Source organism: Lampris incognitus, chromosome 3 (assembly GCF_029633865.1).
Source record: "Lampris incognitus isolate fLamInc1 chromosome 3, fLamInc1.hap2, whole genome shotgun sequence".
Taxonomy (NCBI): domain Eukaryota; kingdom Metazoa; phylum Chordata; class Actinopteri; order Lampriformes; family Lampridae; genus Lampris; species Lampris incognitus.
Genome location: NC_079213.1, coordinates 7,384,839 through 7,400,813, shown reverse-complemented (window position 1 = coordinate 7,400,813; position 15,975 = coordinate 7,384,839). Strand labels below are relative to the sequence as shown.

Below are 15,975 nucleotides of genomic sequence, written 5' to 3'. Positions count from 1 at the left end.
CTGCATCACAAACAGACTGCTGATGTTCATCCAGACCACGGTGGCTTTTCCATCAACTGGATGGCTGGTAGGATTTGTCAGAAGTTGCAGAGAGCGACTGAGTGATAGTCCTGAATGGTAGAAATGCCAGGCGGGGCGGGGGGGGGGGTCAGGGTGTCACTCCAAATTACATGTGGGACCACCCTAAAACGCCAGACTTCTGGGATGGAATCGGTGTCCATATTGAACGTATTTAGAGATACGAAATCCTTTCGCTCCTAGATTAGTGTTAGGCGATCCTTCTCCTCCCCTCAGAGGCCGAGTGGATTCAAACAGCCCTCATGCAGGGGCGCAGACTAATCCTGTGAGACTGGAACCCACCACCACCACCACCTCCACCACCAGCACCACCCATGAATTCCTGGTTCAGTCAGCTTGGTCGTCTGGCAGCAGTGTTCATAAGTGTGACAGCCGTCTGTCACACTTATGAACTTCAGGAATCGTCTCCCCCCGGCCCACAGCAGCGCAACACAAAGACAAAAACACACATTAAAAAGCTGCAACAACTTCAAGAACACACATATCCACACTAACACATATATCCAAACTAACACACATATCCAAACTAACACACATATCCACACTAACACATATATCCACACTAACACACATATCCACACTAACACATATATCCACACTAACACACATATCCACACTAACACATATATCCAAACTAACGCATATATCCACACTAACACATTTATCCAAACTAACACACATATCCAAACTAACACATATATCCAAACTAACACACATATCCAAACTAACACACATATCCAAACTAACACATATATCCACACTAACACATATATCCAAACTAACACATATATCCAAACTAACACACATATCCAAACTAACACACATATCCACACTAACACATATATCCAAACTAACACACATATCCACACTAACACATATATCCACACTAACACATATATCCACACTAACACATATATCCACACTAACACATATATCCACACTAACACATATATCCACACTAACACATATATCCAAACTAACACACATATAAAAAAAAAATCACTGTCCAAGGGAACAGACGCCAGCCAGGATGACTGTCGGAACTGCCGGTCTGCATGGGCTAGCAGTTAGCTTAGCTTAGCCTGCCCCGCTTCCGCGTCCTGTCAGACCGCCCTCGGTGCTCCCTCCTCGGGCGCAGCTCCAGGCAGGGCCGTGGTCCTTGGGCCCACCGGACGCAGCAGACCGGGCTCCCCCAGCCGACCCAGCGCTAGCTCTCCCAGCCAGACACCTTCAACACACCTCCCCGCGCTCCACACGATGACACCAAAACACCACAGTCAACGCCGGGCGAGGCCGCCGCCAGACCACCCTCGGTGTTACCGGAACTGCCGGTCTGCACGGGCTAGCAGTTAGCTTAGCCTGCCCCGCCTCCGCGGGACTTGGACCTCAACCCGCTGAAATGGAAAGATTAAAAACTACCGAGTGACTAAACTGAATATGTGTTTTGGAGACAAACACGATGCTAATCGGTTTAAGTAGCTTTCAAGTAAATCACCTTTCCTTTAGGTTTCTACCGGACTGGTCATTAGCCGTACTTTGTTTGTGTACTTACACGTACACAGTTTGACCCGTTTCCTATAATGATGGAGTCAGTGACCATGCAGAGTGTTTTTGCTGTTAATTAATATGGGCTATCTTTATTCACGAGAGCCTGTGATGTTTAATCGCAGCTAAATAGTTGTTTATGCCGAACTTGTCTCTTTGTTACGTGTGCGCTGTTTGTTAGCCTAACAAGCAGCCTCATAAGTGTCCCAGGGTTTTCCTGCAGCCCATACGACTTAATAAGGACACATTCATCTTGAGTTAATGCGGACGTGTTTACTTCTTAATTGCCTGCTGGCAGTGCGGGTGGAGGCCCCCTCGCCCGGCGCCGCGTAATGAACGTGAGGTGATGTGGAGATGTGGAGATGTGGGAAGTGTCAGAGAGGAGGTCGCCGCCGCCAGGCCATTAAGGAGCACCTTCCTGCCTAATGAACCCCCTGCTGGGTTTGGGCCCGCGCAGATTAACTTGTATGCAAGTTATAATTGTCACCTGACGACGCCACAATAATTAGGCAGATCTGTTTGAACGGGGGCGGATTTTACCCGAGGGCACGCGGGGAAGCTGATGATGCGTGTAAATAAGACCATAATAAGGCCTATGGTCAGAGCCGGCCAGCCCGAGGCGTAAAGGTCATGCAAACCAAAGATGCAGCCTAGATCACTTTGTTTCCTGAGCGTTAGCCTGATGTGATACCATGCTGGATGGAAGGCTAATAGCTAGCCACCTAGCTATATAGCTGGTAACACTAAAACCTCCATAAGGTTTCTAAACCAGTGAAGACAAAGCCGATTGACGGTAACATTGTACACAAATATATTCCACCCAATGATGGAGGACTGGCTTTAGGTCCAGATGTATATGGGGGCATTGTAAACAGGATAAAGGAATATAGCGTCATAAGGTTTGGTCCATTCATTGAAACACTTTGGGAGAGGCGATCCATTCCTTCAGACTGACGCTGAACTGCCAAATCGCGAAAAGCCCTGTAGTATGTCTTCATAACGTCATGCTTCGAGGCGTAGAGTCTGAGCACCACAGACGAATGTGAAAACGACAGCTTGTGTGACAGCAATGAAACCGATTGCGTCACACCGGAAAATGTGCTGCTCAAATTAACAATGATCCGTGGATGCAAGCAACCCTTGATACGATGCGTATGGAGAAGGAAAAGCCACGAGACGGAGGTAACATGGGGAAGCCGAACCAGCGATCCCCATGTTGGAAGGCAACGGAATAGAGCACTATGCTACCCGGACGCCCTGGGGTTGTTATTTTCAAACTACTTTTTATCAGTAGTCAATGATAAATGTTGGCACAGAAGGCTAAAAGTTCTGTTTGCTGGAATATCAAATGTCAAGTTGTGGCGGCTGAGGCGTAAGTGAACTAAGCATCCACACTGGGCCCCATGGCCATGTGTAACAGCTGGGTCACGGCCGGGGGGGGGGGCAAATCAAATGCTGCTTAGGGCCCCAAATAGACTTGCACCGGCCCTGCATTTGCTTTACAGTTCCTCGGGATTACGTCTTTGATTTATCAAAGATGGACGCTGACAAAGAACCGCCTTTATTCTACAATAGGCCACGACATGTTCCCCCGAAACGGCAGTTTACGGTTTAAACATTTAGGCGACTCGACGGTCTCGTCCAGACCGATTTCACATGGTTGAACAAAGGGCTGTTGAATGTCTTTCTCAATGGCACTTTGACGGGAAACTTTGACTGTTGTGTAAAATGGGTTGTTCTGGCGAATTTGTCAAACTCCTGACACTCTGGCCTCAGGAGAGGCTCGCCTTCCGGTAGGCCGCCGTCTCTATCGCTGCGAGAGACGAGGAAAAGGCAGCAAAAGGCGCTGATCCTTGTCTTATCCGGGTCTTCTGCCAAGTCCGGGTAAATCCCCCCGGACGCGGATGTTCAGGTTGAGTTCCTCCGAGCGTCACACAGGCGTGACAAAGCCCTCGGTTGCGGGGCCGGTTATCTGGCCCCGTCGCACCGGGGACGAGTCGAGGTCGCTCTAAATTGGCTCACCGGAGAGAAGAGCAACCTCCAGGCTTTCTCCTCCCCTCACTAATGTGGAGCTCCCACGGCTCCTGTGTGGCCCTGAGGAGGCCAGCCATATTCCTGCAAATGGGGCAATGGCACAAGGAGGTGATCCTGTATTATGTCCTTGGAGTTTCAAAATGAAAGGGAAATAAAAAAGAGATTTTACTTCTAGGAGATTAATTTGGGGGGGGGAAGCGCCCATCTTAAGTGACATGCTGAGCTGTTTGACGTTCTGGGATGGATTCATGCGCGGACGGAAAGCGGATTAAGATTTATTCATCTGCAGGCAAAATGGCCGTCCGCCAATTCCGCTCACCTTTAACTAGCTTACATTTCCCTGCATGTGGGACAGACAGAAAGATTTGTCTTAGTGTGTTTCAAGGTCATTTGAAGTGTCCAGTCTGCAAAAGCCCTGCACAAACTTTAAGATATTCACCCCGTGCACTGGTGGAAGTGTGAAAGTTTGTTCCAACTTGAAGAAAAGCTGATATACTATGAACCATGGCTTCTGTTTTGTCAGCCAAGACCCTAGTAGCATTTTAGCTGGACTCAAATCAGCAGCTGCGGGAAACAGTACATCTTCATATGGAACAAAGGAGGTGTGTCAGAAGGCCTGAAAGAATGAAAGATAGATAGATAGATAGATAGATAGATAGATAGATAGATAGATAGATAGATAGATAGATAGATAGATAGATAGATAGATAGATAGATAGATAGATAGAGGTGTTGCACTAAACCCCTACATGGGGAGGATTTGTCAAGGTTACAAAAGGTTACTGTAAGTATTTGTTAATCAGCGCATGGCTTTGGGGACAGGTTAAAAAAAAAACAGCCTGGCTTTTACCCCAGGATATTGCCCAGTGGTTGTTATGTTAATCGCTTAATTAATACCACGCATATCATTAGCAAGACGAGGATTCAAATGCCAGCAAAATTAATTACTGTTCAGGAACTGAGCTAAATTTCTGCACTGAATGTTAACCGCCTGCCGGCTGTAATTTGCTGGGACTCCTCTCATCGGTGTCAGACGATAAAACGCTGTTTTAGCAATACTTCATAAATAACAGGGGAGGCATCCTAATAATCCCCCAGCGCTGGATAGTTTGCATAAAGCGATGCAGAGATGAACGAGACATGTGGTCTAACAGGTGCTCTACTAATAGAACTCCTACCTAAAACGACCACGGGCGGTCAAAATGACTCCATATTCTGCCAAGATAAATACCCAGTTGAGATATTAATGCATTGCATATGTTGGTATGTGTGTTATGAAACTAACTGACACCAAAATTAGCATTTGAACAACTTCAATACTATTTTTCAAACGACTTAAAATGGCCGCTGTCCAACGCCTGTAAACGCTGCAACCATGGTGCGCCTGTAAGGCCGCCTGTAACCGGACACGTTGGACATCATTAGAAATCAAGTTTAGACTATTTCTCTGCACTAGAGGGCGCTAGTGCGTTTCTAGGACAGAGCGACGAACTTCCGGAAGGCAACGATGCGACCAACACACGTCATAAATACTGTCATGACGCGCACGATCACGCGCAAATGACGAGACGGTCATGTTGACCGTCCATGGTCGTTTTAGGTAGATCTTATAACGTTTTCTTCTTCTTCTTTTGTGTGTGCGATTGATCTAAAACTCGTTTTAATGCAAATATATGCAATTTTAGGAGAGTTTGGGGAGCGGCAGGTCTGTACCCCCCCCCCCACCTCCCAATAAAAAAGTTATTAAACTTTGAAAATCCAAAAACGGTCATAATGACCGTCTTGGTCGGTCTGGTGTTAAATGTGTTGAGTTGAGCATTGTGGTTGCGCGCGCGCCGGGTTGACCGCACGTGTCTCTGAACTTGTCCTCGGACGTTTGCCTGCCACACGCAGCCGCATTGCATGTACAAGGCGGAGGGGAGAAGGCCGGGTTTCCGGTTCAGTCCGCGTGGTATTGACCAATCACGCTTGAGTGGGCGGGGCTTTTCACAGGAACACGCTTTGGCTGCGCGTTGGTAACAGTGCGCGTGGGGAGCGGAAGAGGCGGGACGCACTGGGCGACGTGTCGCCCGGACCTGAGACGCCTACGAAAGAAGTAGCGCGTTGGTGCGTTGTGACGAGAACCGTTCGACCCGTGGCGACCACTTGCGAAACAGTCCGGTCGTAGACGTCCGTCACTCAACTCCAACTCCACTCTCGCGTCTCAAGTTGCTAATCCGACTGTAAACGATGGCGCGCGCACGGAAGCGGAAGTCGTCGTAGGGAACGGAAGCGAGGAGCCAGCAGCTGCCCTGGAAACAGTGGCGCCCTTAAGGGATGGCCGATACTATCCCTGGCCCCCCCCCCCGCTGGCCCCCCCCAGCCGCGAGTCGCATATGCAGAATATGCTTCTGATTATGCACAATAAGCTTCTATCTGATATCTTACATTAGGCGCTGTTCATTTAAATCAATAATGTATATTTTTCTTAACTCTCATATTGACAGTTTTCCACTAGGTTATACAGTATACTAACAACAGCAGCATAGAATTCCCGAAATTCAGTCATGGGTTTTGGTTTTGGTGTGCCACCCCAAGATTTTCAGTGGCCCCATTTGCCCCCCCCCCCGATGAAAAATTCCTGGGGGCGCCACTGCCTGGAAACCCCGAAATGTTGGCCGGTGTCCCCAGAGACTGACGTAAATATAGTCCAGTCATAAAGTGAACACCCCCGGTAATGGAGGTTTTGGGCAGCATTTAAACGTTCTCAGCGTTTAGTAGCGTGTCGCGTTTGTGCGCGTGCCCGGTTCGTCTATCAAAATGGGGAACCGGAAGTCACCTAAGAATCGGGGACGAAGGTCCTGTCCCCAGTTGGGGCAAAGGCTAATTTTGGGGGTCAGAGGTTAAGGTTAGGCCTGTAGTTGTGATGGTTAACGTCGGTGTTACCAGCTAGGGAATGAACGTAAGTCTGTGTAATACACCCAGAAAGGACCCAATTAACTGTGCGTGTGCGCGCGCGCACGTGCGCAAGAGGACGGATTTCTCCTCCGGTGTTTTATTTCGCTCAACACCTCGTTCGGCCTCACTGCGGACGCGGATGCCTGAAAGAGGAGATGGTTAAGTTTAGGCTGGGACTAGTTTGAGACCGTGCCAGGGAGTCTCGGGGTTCGAAGGAGATGTCAAAGGTGTAGTTTTAAGTACCTACTTAATTAACTCCCCACCCACACACAACACAGAACCCATAATTAATTGAATTCAAGCCGCTCGGCCTGCGGCGGCGCTCCCCCGCCGGGGAAGCTAATTGTCAGGTTAGATCGTTCGCCTCCAGGGGGGCGACGCGGTGAATTATAATGATTTCCACTCATTTCACAAACACGAGGGTCCTCCTCTAAGCCAGTGTTTCTCAACCGGGGGTCCGCGGACCCCTAGTGGTCCGTGGTGTAATTGCAAGGGGTCCGTGAAAATAAAATATCTTTTAAAAAAAAGATCCTATGACATTTATAGAAATAGGATTATTTTACTCAAATGTGACTGAGACCTTTATCTACCTAAACTATAAAGGGTAACAGGACTTTTTCTCTAATTACATCTGTTTCACAAGTGTAATTTATTGTATTTTAATAAGAGATCTCGCTCCCGTTTGCATTGTTAAAAGTTACTGAATACATATTCTGTTTTGTTAACTATATCTGAAAGTTACTGAATACATATTCTGTTTTGTTAACTATATCTGAAAGTTACTGAATACATATTCTGTGTTGTTACATATATCTGAAAGTTACTGAATACATATTCTGTTTTGTTACATATATCTGAAAGTTACTGAATACATATTCTGTGTTGTTACATATATCTGAAAGTTACTGCATAAGAATTCTGTTTTGTTAACTATATCTAAGTTACAACTGAAAGCTCTTATTTTTGCCCCAAAGAGTGAATAAATGCTATAATGCAATTTAAAATGCAGTTTCTACTGTTTCTATCAAATCGCAACCCCCCCTCCCCCAAGATCAGGTGGAGGGGTCCTCAGGGTAGATCCAAAATACGCAGGGGGTCCAGGACCCCAAAAAGGTTGAGAACCACTGCTCTAAGCAACCCGATACACTAAACTGTTGTTAACAGCACCATAATGACCCACCTCAAGCACACCCAAGTCCAGGTAAAGGCATGACGGACTGGAGCTCAGTCAGGTTGTCGCTCTTTGTGGGTATGAGGAGATCCCCCATCGATGTACTGATTGTAAAGCCCTTCTGGACTACCTTGTGATTTTGGGCTGTGCAAATAAACTTGAATCAAAAAACGGACTATGTGACGTGTAAGGGAAATGCCTCACACTTTTTTATATGTCAGTGTATCTTAATAGCCTCCTATACATGCATGTTAATATGCATGCAACATGCATATTAACATGCATGCATATGAACACACATTACGCCACGATTCTAGTTCTGTGTGTGGTCGTATTAACGGAGGAGCAATATATTTGGGGGGGGGGAGGTGTGATGGCAGTGGATGATGTGCAGGATTGGGGGTAGCCATCTTTAGATATGCACCCTTGTCCTCAATCAGAGGAATGTGATTGTTGTCCTCGGGCTGAAGAAACGGACCTTGGACTCAATATATTTTCTTTGTTCGAGCATTTCCCCAGAGTGATGTAGACGACATACAGGAAACGGCCATCTCGACCAAGGTTACTCCTCTTTGTTACTGGTGGGGTTTTTTTTTTAATAGGAACTCTTCCAACACCTCGAGGGTGACGCTTTACATTAAGTGCATGTCATAAGTGTTAGTGAATAGGTAATAAGGCCCTCATAAAATGCTTCTTAACGTTATTATGTGTCAATCAGTAAGACTATAATAAACGTTAGTTAATAGATAATAAGGCGATTATGAGGCACAACTTTTGCATTATGTGGACTGTCCAAATTTTTTTTAATTAATCTTAATCATTGGGGTCCTTAAATAGTCCGTGCAGAGTTTTATGCAGATTGGATTTACGAAAAAGCAGGTTTTGCATACTTCACAAGTGCCACCTAGTGGTTGAAAACGTTTATGGCGCTATTATTAACACAATCTTATTTACACATAATAATGTTAATAAGCATTTTATAAGGGCCTTATTGCCTATTAACCAACAATTATTACATGCACTTAATGTATAGCGTTACCAGGAAAAAATATATTATACATACATTTTTACGTGTGTGTGGGTGTGTGTGTGTGTTCCAAGTGCATAAAACAGCCTATGCTGCTTCGTATCAGCCGGGGAGTGTAATTAACTAAATTATTTAGCAGTCTTGCAGAAGCTACTTGACCCGCGTGAAGAGCAGACACCTTAAAGACTTAATGAGACGAGTCTTCGCTCCCCGTCGCCTTTCCACTCAACAGCACGAAGAAAGAAAAAAAAACCTGGCACGATTTTAATTAACGAAACGAGTTCATTAGCGCTCCCGGGCTAAAGCGCGTTGTCCTTGAGCAGATTAGCGGAGGGTGTAATTACGTCACAGTGGGCGCTGCCTGCGTGATGAAGGAAGGCCTCTTCTCAGCGGGAACCTCGGAGCGTCCCGTCTTCAGGACTCGGCTTGGAGTAGTCCGCTGTCGGGGCAGAGAGAGAGGGGCTATGGGTGACTGGCCCAACTTTCGGCTTTCATTCAAAACCGGTGAACTTCTCCATGAGAGCGGAACGTATTGTAACCGGTTACTTTGTTGCCCGGTGCGGGATTCGATACGGGGTGTACCGCACCATAAGGCGACGTCACTGACCGCTCGGCTAAAGGGTCAGACCCGTTAGCTAGGGGGCTAACGTGTCTTATTAGTAGTTTACAGTCGTCACCCTCCCCGGAAGCGCGCCCTCGTGCTTTGTTATTCACGCGCTCCGAAGAGACTTCTGAGGATCTGCGCACTTCCGGATCCCACCGCTGCCACCAATGTAACCGGTTATTTTGTTGCCCGGTGCGGGATTCGATACGAAGTGTACTGCACCAAAAGGCGACGTCACTAACCGCTCGGGTAAAGGGTCAGACCCGTTAGTTAGAGACTAACGTGTCTTATTAGTAGTTTACATCACTAACAGGCAAGTCCAGAAAAATAGGTTACTGTGGAGTTAGAAAACAACGAGACAGGAGACGTGAGAGTAGACGTAGTCGAGGTAGTTTACTAGCTCCAACTTAGCATGTCATACATCTGACAACGACGCTGAACTGACTGTGAACCGGAAGCGGAAGTGCATTATCTGACCCCTCGCCTCTTCCCTTAAAGGTACACCGTCCTCTTAGGTGAATGTCTCTCGATATATAGATGTGGGTCACCACATTACAATACTATAGATACCTGTCCCGCCACCGTCCTCTTCTTTGAATTACTCCTCGGCCCTGACGTCACTAGTTAAGCCCCTCCCTCATATAAGCGGACGTTAAAGCGTCTCTGTGTTTCTCTTTTGATAACAGCTTTGAATTAAATCACGCGTCTCTCATTATTTGGAGTAACTCTTCTCTTGCGTGCAGGAGCGGATCTACAGGGGGGCAACAAGGGTGGCAGCTGCCACCTCCGGGACACAGTCTTCCCACCCCTGTTGCCACCCCATTGATAAATCAGACAATATGTTTTTAAAGTATATTTTATGTACATGCATGGTGAAGGTCAACGAGACCCGCACCAAACTCATCTCAAACAGAAGTCGCCGATTTAGAATCCCCCCTCCCCCTCACAGGCGCGGATCTACAGGGTGGCAACAGGGGTGGCAGCTGCCACCTCTGGGACACAGTCTTGCCACCCCTGTTGCCACCCCAGGAAAAAAATCTCTAGATCCACCACTGCTTGCACGACCTACAAGTCAGTGTGACTGCAAGACTCTTTCCTCTGTTTTGATGGCGCTCGCTAGCCTTCTATTGAGTGTGGCACTACTGCCATCTAACGGACGGAGGTGGTACTGCAGAAGCCTGCTCGGCCCTTGGCTTCACCGTCTTCTAAAAGCCACGAATGCTGCAATATAGCCTACAGTAGATGCAGGTTATCGCCAAAAAGAAAAGACATAGATCCACCGCGGACGTCTAAATCTATCTCAGAGTATGTGTTCATTTGTCTTACCTCTAATTAAAGGGAGCGACACGCAATGCACTGCTCACGGACGACTGTCTCTCTGACCAGAAACGCCATTGAAACTTGCCTTCATGAGTTTCCCCGCACACGTTTGACCGTTGTCACTTGATCCAAACACAAATCCATAAGTAATTCTATTGTTTCATTTGAATTCTTATTTATCTGGATCGGTGACATTGTGAAACTCTTCTTGTGGCCTTCTGTTTTCTAATTACGCACTGGCTGTGCAATTAATCCGGGCCCGCCTGCGAGCCGTTTTCTGTCATTTCCTTAAAGGGTCTTAAATGAGCCTAATCTCCTCTGCCTTGTTTCCTGATGCAACATGAATATGAGAGTTTTTTTGTCTGTACCAGGCGCTGGAGAAGAGGCTTTACTTCACTGCAGCAACACACAACTCCTGATTACCCATGCAGAGGGTGGCGTCTGCACTCTTTACAGATAGCCAGAAACCAAGTCTGCAGCAAATGATGGAGGGGGGGGGGTTATGGGGCTAATTCCCTTATTACTTCTCCTTATTAATCTCAGGGGGCAGATAAGAGATGCTTTAAATGCTACCGTCCAATAAAGATGTCACCCGTGACATTTTACAGAGGAAGCTGCAGTGTGTGTGTGTGTGTGTGTGTGTGTGTGTGGTTGAGACGCTGTCGTGGAAGAACTTTCCAAAGTGAACTTCTCCAACTTGTATAATATGTGAATTTGAAACCTTGTTTCTAGAAATGAGAAAAACATAATTATTTACACCGACATAATTCATTTTATCAATTTTTTTTATTTGGGTATAATGGATATTCAAGAGAAAACTTTTTTTTTTTTTTAAATAAGCTGTGATGATATATGACATGTCCCTCTTGTCCTCAGAACTGACCTTGTTGAGGATAGAGAGTAACACTTCTGAACAGAGAACAGTAAAGACGCCAAGAGGCGGCCACGTTTTTAAAATGGGATTGAAATGTATTGTGTAAAAGAATCACATTTTTTTTCTAGATTTGAAACTTGAATTCAAACATGAGTTGGTTCTGTTCAAATCAAGCCTTGCCGGCTGCATTTGCAAGGAACACACTGTTGTCAATATAGCTGGAGGTCAACGTGGTCGATGTGGTTTCTTACAGAGACGCTTTCCAACCTGCCGTGAAACAACATACAGTATCAAACCCGGCAGAAATACAGCGGCTTGCATTTCTGAAAAGCACCCACTGATTATTACAGAAAAACTGACAAAAAGACCGGGGGGCATCTGCTAATAATTTCCACAGACTGATGATACCCCAACGTGTCCTTTACACTGAATTAATGTCCACATGTCCATAAGTTACACATTCTAACGTGGCGTTCACTGCGCCCTTGCGTGGCTTTACCAAAGCGTATGGCTTTTCATAAGACGAGTCATTCACTGAAAATTCCCTTTGGACACACATTCATTCTGCTGAGGACACCGCGCTAACCTTGGCTCTCATGTTGCCAAGCTCGTGTCATTTGGAAGAAGAAAGAAAAAAGAAAAAAAAACAAAAACGAAAAGAAAAAAGCACCCTTGATTGAGACGGTCTTGAAACGAGTGGCTGCTAAAGGTTTGCGTAGTATCTGTCTCTGTTCTGGTAATCCCTGTACGCAAACCTGGCGTCTTTCTTGCCGTGCGGAATGCGGCCGAAGGGCGCGTGGTCGTTGAAGCAGGTGTCGAAGACCTCGTCCACGATTTTCTCCGCCTCTTCTCTGCTGATCTTCCTCACAGCGAGGATGGAGCGCAAGGCTCGACTTCGGACACACTCCTGCCCAGACGGGAAAGGAGAGATGAAGCGATAGGAGTTAGTGACTTAATCAGTTAGTTCAGTGTCCTCAGAGAAGAAGTTCCTCTCAACAGAAAGGACATGTAATGAGGCTGCATGAGGTCGATGCACAAGGCTCGCTGTTTGGTTGTTCTTCATGCCGAGAACTGCCGTTGAGGATACAGCATCGGACCGGCCAGTTCAGCTTAACGGCTAAATGTGTCATTTCTCTTTCAAAAATTTTGTTGACAGATGTGAATAACAATCAAAACTCAATATGGACACATGGCAACGGTGCAACTACAACACTCTGCCAGCCCGACTTCTGTGGTTTAAATTCAGAAATCTGGGCCATTCAGCAACCCATATTGACACTTTATCTTCATATTATGTTTCAGGGTGGCAGAAATATTAAACATTACAGCTTTAAGGAAAACATCATGTCATCCTCTGTCCAGTGGATGTTGTTCACTTGATCCCCAAGAAAAAGAACTTTATTTCTCCCATTAACTGTTTCTACTGCTAACTCAAGCACGCTGCTGTCACGTGACCATTCTGAAGTCACAGGACTGTCGCTGGGGGTATGAAGGAGCCTGACATATGACATCCTTATTTTTTCGTTGCTTGTCATGCTGGAGATCTAGGAAGTGAAGCCTGCTCTACAGTCTCCTTCACTGAGAGCCGCTGTGGATTAAAGCACTAAAGCAAACATTTTAACTGACGGACATGTCTCAGCCCCCAACGCGTACCTGGTGATGTTTCTTCAAGCCAAAGTTAAATCTGGCCGCTTCATTGGTAAAGGTGCAGTCTCCGCTGAGGTTGGCTGCTCGAATCTGAAAATACACAGTAAAAAACAGATGCTGTGAGAAAGAGCCCAAAATAATTTACATTTATTGTTGAGTGACAATACTGTAAGAGTTTTTATATATAATATTTATGTTTTTGTTTTTTGCTCGTTTGGTCTTACTCTTGTTTTTTCCTTGTCTGGTTTTATTGTTTTTGTGAAGCGCTTTGTGGCATGGTTTTAGAAAAGTGCTATATAAATGAAATTATTATCATTATTATTTCTGAAATGAGTCATAAAACACAAAATCAAAAAAGAGCCAATGAACACACACCTGAAATTGCATAGCTGTCAAATTAAATATAACTGAAAATTATTGTTCATAACACAAGAACAATATTGTCTGGTGGAAGAATATTTTATTTTTCTTATTACTGACAGAAAACGAGAGGCTGCATTGTAGTAAGTTTTTAAAAGCCAGCCTAACATATTGCCTGACATCACCTTGAAGCTTTTCAATAAATCGTTGCTGCTGAAGTCTCAGGTATCTGAATATTGTGCATGTAATATGAAATGTATTATGTAAGGACACATCTCCTCCTACATTATTGCTTATTCACCTCTAACAGAATATTCCAAAAAACTGTAAACAGGGAAAAGTGAGGCATGAACTCTTTAAGACCAGACCAATGGTTGAACAGCTGCTGTCTCACCTCTGAACAAGCCAAATGTCTGAAATTGTTGAACCAGTCAACGTTCGCCCGGCAGTGGTCGAAGGCGTGGATAAGCTCGTGAGTCACCACTCTGTTCATATGGGACTGTTGTTGAATGTTGTTCTGACATAATACAATCTGGAATAAATTTAAAAAAAAAAACATCATTAGGGTCTAACTATGAGCTGCTCACCAAGCATTTTGGTTATTTTTTTCCCAACAATAGTGATCGACAGAACCCATTTTGTCCTGATACATTTTCTTTACAGAAATATTTCACTGCATCTTGATCTTACTTGGGATGAGGACGCGTCAAAGCCGCCGCTGACCGTTCCATCACAATCTTCACAGGAAAAATGTCGGTCTTTTAACACTGCACTGTGTAAACAGAGGAAAGCACAGCGGGACATAAGCAACATGACTGAATGTGTGTAAAGCGCCACTTAAAAGAAACTGTTTCTGAAGGGCGAGCATTTAAAACTAGCAAGAATTATTTCCTGTTCATATGCAATTTGAAATGCCTCATAAAGTCCACCAGGTATTGCTTCCAGAAAGGGGAGGGAATAGGTTGAGACTTTGAAGTACTTATAATAGACAAATGGCAGTTATGTCAACGAAAAATCTCATGCAAACTATTTTCAAGTCAATTCTGTAGTAATGTGAATATTTTCTATACACTGCTCCAAACCACCATCTTAACAAGCAGGGGGTCTTAACATGACACAGTAAGTAGTATTTTATTTTAGCGGTTTGATAGATGTTTATTTTACTATACACTGAGTGTTGAGCTCTAGGCCAAAGAATTTCATAGCCTACAACACTTGCTTCCATGCAGTCTTGTTGGCAATGACAATAAACACCAAAAAAAAAGAAAGAAGAAATATACTTCAAAATTGTATTTGTAAATAAAGTTATATTATTTGTAACAACCTGTCCAGCATATATAGCCTGACCTTCCGTGGCACTTGACCACGACACGAGTGTTAAAAGTGAACGATGAGGCTGAACTTGTTGGACCTTTTACTTTTTGACAGTTGTCATACTTTGACAAGCTACAATACAAATTGATACCCACCATCCTGAATTTTCCATGGCGCTGAGGAGCAGTTTTGCATATGGACCTAAAAAGAAAGAAAGAGAAAGCGTCATGTATAGTTTAGATTAGCTGGTGCCTCAAAATGACAACTCTACAAAACGTGCAGAACAGAATAACTATTTCCCCAAATGGTACTTCACATCTAGCAGCCAGTTTGAAGTGGCTCAACAAAACATGCTGATGAAGAATACAAATGTATTACACTTATAAATTATACATGTTTATTATGCATACATATATCATAATAATAGTAAAAAATTTATACTTATACAAAATATACATACTACTATACTGAAATATGATACAAATATGCTATACTACTGATATACCAAATATACTTGTATACTATAGTGAAATATTTTACTAATACTATTATACTAACACTGGCCATAGGAGTAGGGAGACTCGAGTCACAACATTAAATGCATTTTAAACTCTGTGGTTGGTCTCTGTCACCGTAGATTTCAAGGTGCAATGACATCTCTATGGAGCTAGCATGCTAACTATTAGCTTACTCACTAGTTTCTATTGCAAACTGCAGCATGACCTGACACTTGTGACTCAAAGTGAACAGGCTTTTTGAAAGGGGCCCTTGGCTAAACTTTCTCGTATTCCTGTCCGGGAATAAATCGTAACCATATTCCTCTTCTTGTTTAGTCTGGTCCATTTCGTTAAGTCTTTTGTCAGTGAGCGAGCAGTTGTCGCATGAGTCTCTATGTCAAACCAACGTTAGCTTAGCGAGAGAGGTCGTTTTGTGTTTTGCCAATGACGTCACGGCGCAGAGGTTAAAGGTCAACTTGTCGCGAGGGCTTTTTTTTCTCTCTCTCTCTCTCCTTTTTTTCATCAGTATGTTATTATGCGCCATTGCTAAATAGAAATCCCGGCTTG

General features: G+C 44.8%; 1 protein-coding gene across 1 annotated transcript; it reads right to left on the bottom strand.

Moving 5' to 3' along the window:
- Nucleotides 1-11,512: 11,512 nt before the first annotated feature.
- On the bottom strand, nt 11,513-15,838 carry atp23 (ATP23 metallopeptidase and ATP synthase assembly factor homolog). Its single transcript, XM_056276376.1, has 6 exons — nt 15,607-15,838; nt 15,067-15,112; nt 14,288-14,369; nt 13,992-14,129; nt 13,244-13,327; nt 11,513-12,497 (listed from the first exon to the last, which is right to left on the bottom strand). Exons 1-6 carry the CDS (start codon nt 15,752-15,754, stop codon nt 12,294-12,296), a joined length of 702 nt encoding a protein of 233 aa, XP_056132351.1. The 5' UTR covers nt 15,755-15,838; the 3' UTR covers nt 11,513-12,293.
- Nucleotides 15,839-15,975: the final 137 nt, after the last annotated feature.

Excerpts from the sequence above, each read along its gene's own strand:
- atp23 (XM_056276376.1), bottom strand. The coding sequence starts at position 15,754 with ATGGACCAGACTAAACAAGAAGAGGAATATGGTTACGATTTATTCCCG. Across the intron at positions 15,113-15,606 it reads GCAGTTTGCAATAGAAACTA|GTCCATATGCAAAACTGCTC; the intron begins GTGAGTAAGCTA and ends CTTTCTTTTTAG. Across the intron at positions 14,370-15,066 it reads GCCATGGAAAATTCAGGATG|TGCAGTGTTAAAAGACCGAC; the intron begins GTGGGTATCAAT and ends CTGTTTACACAG.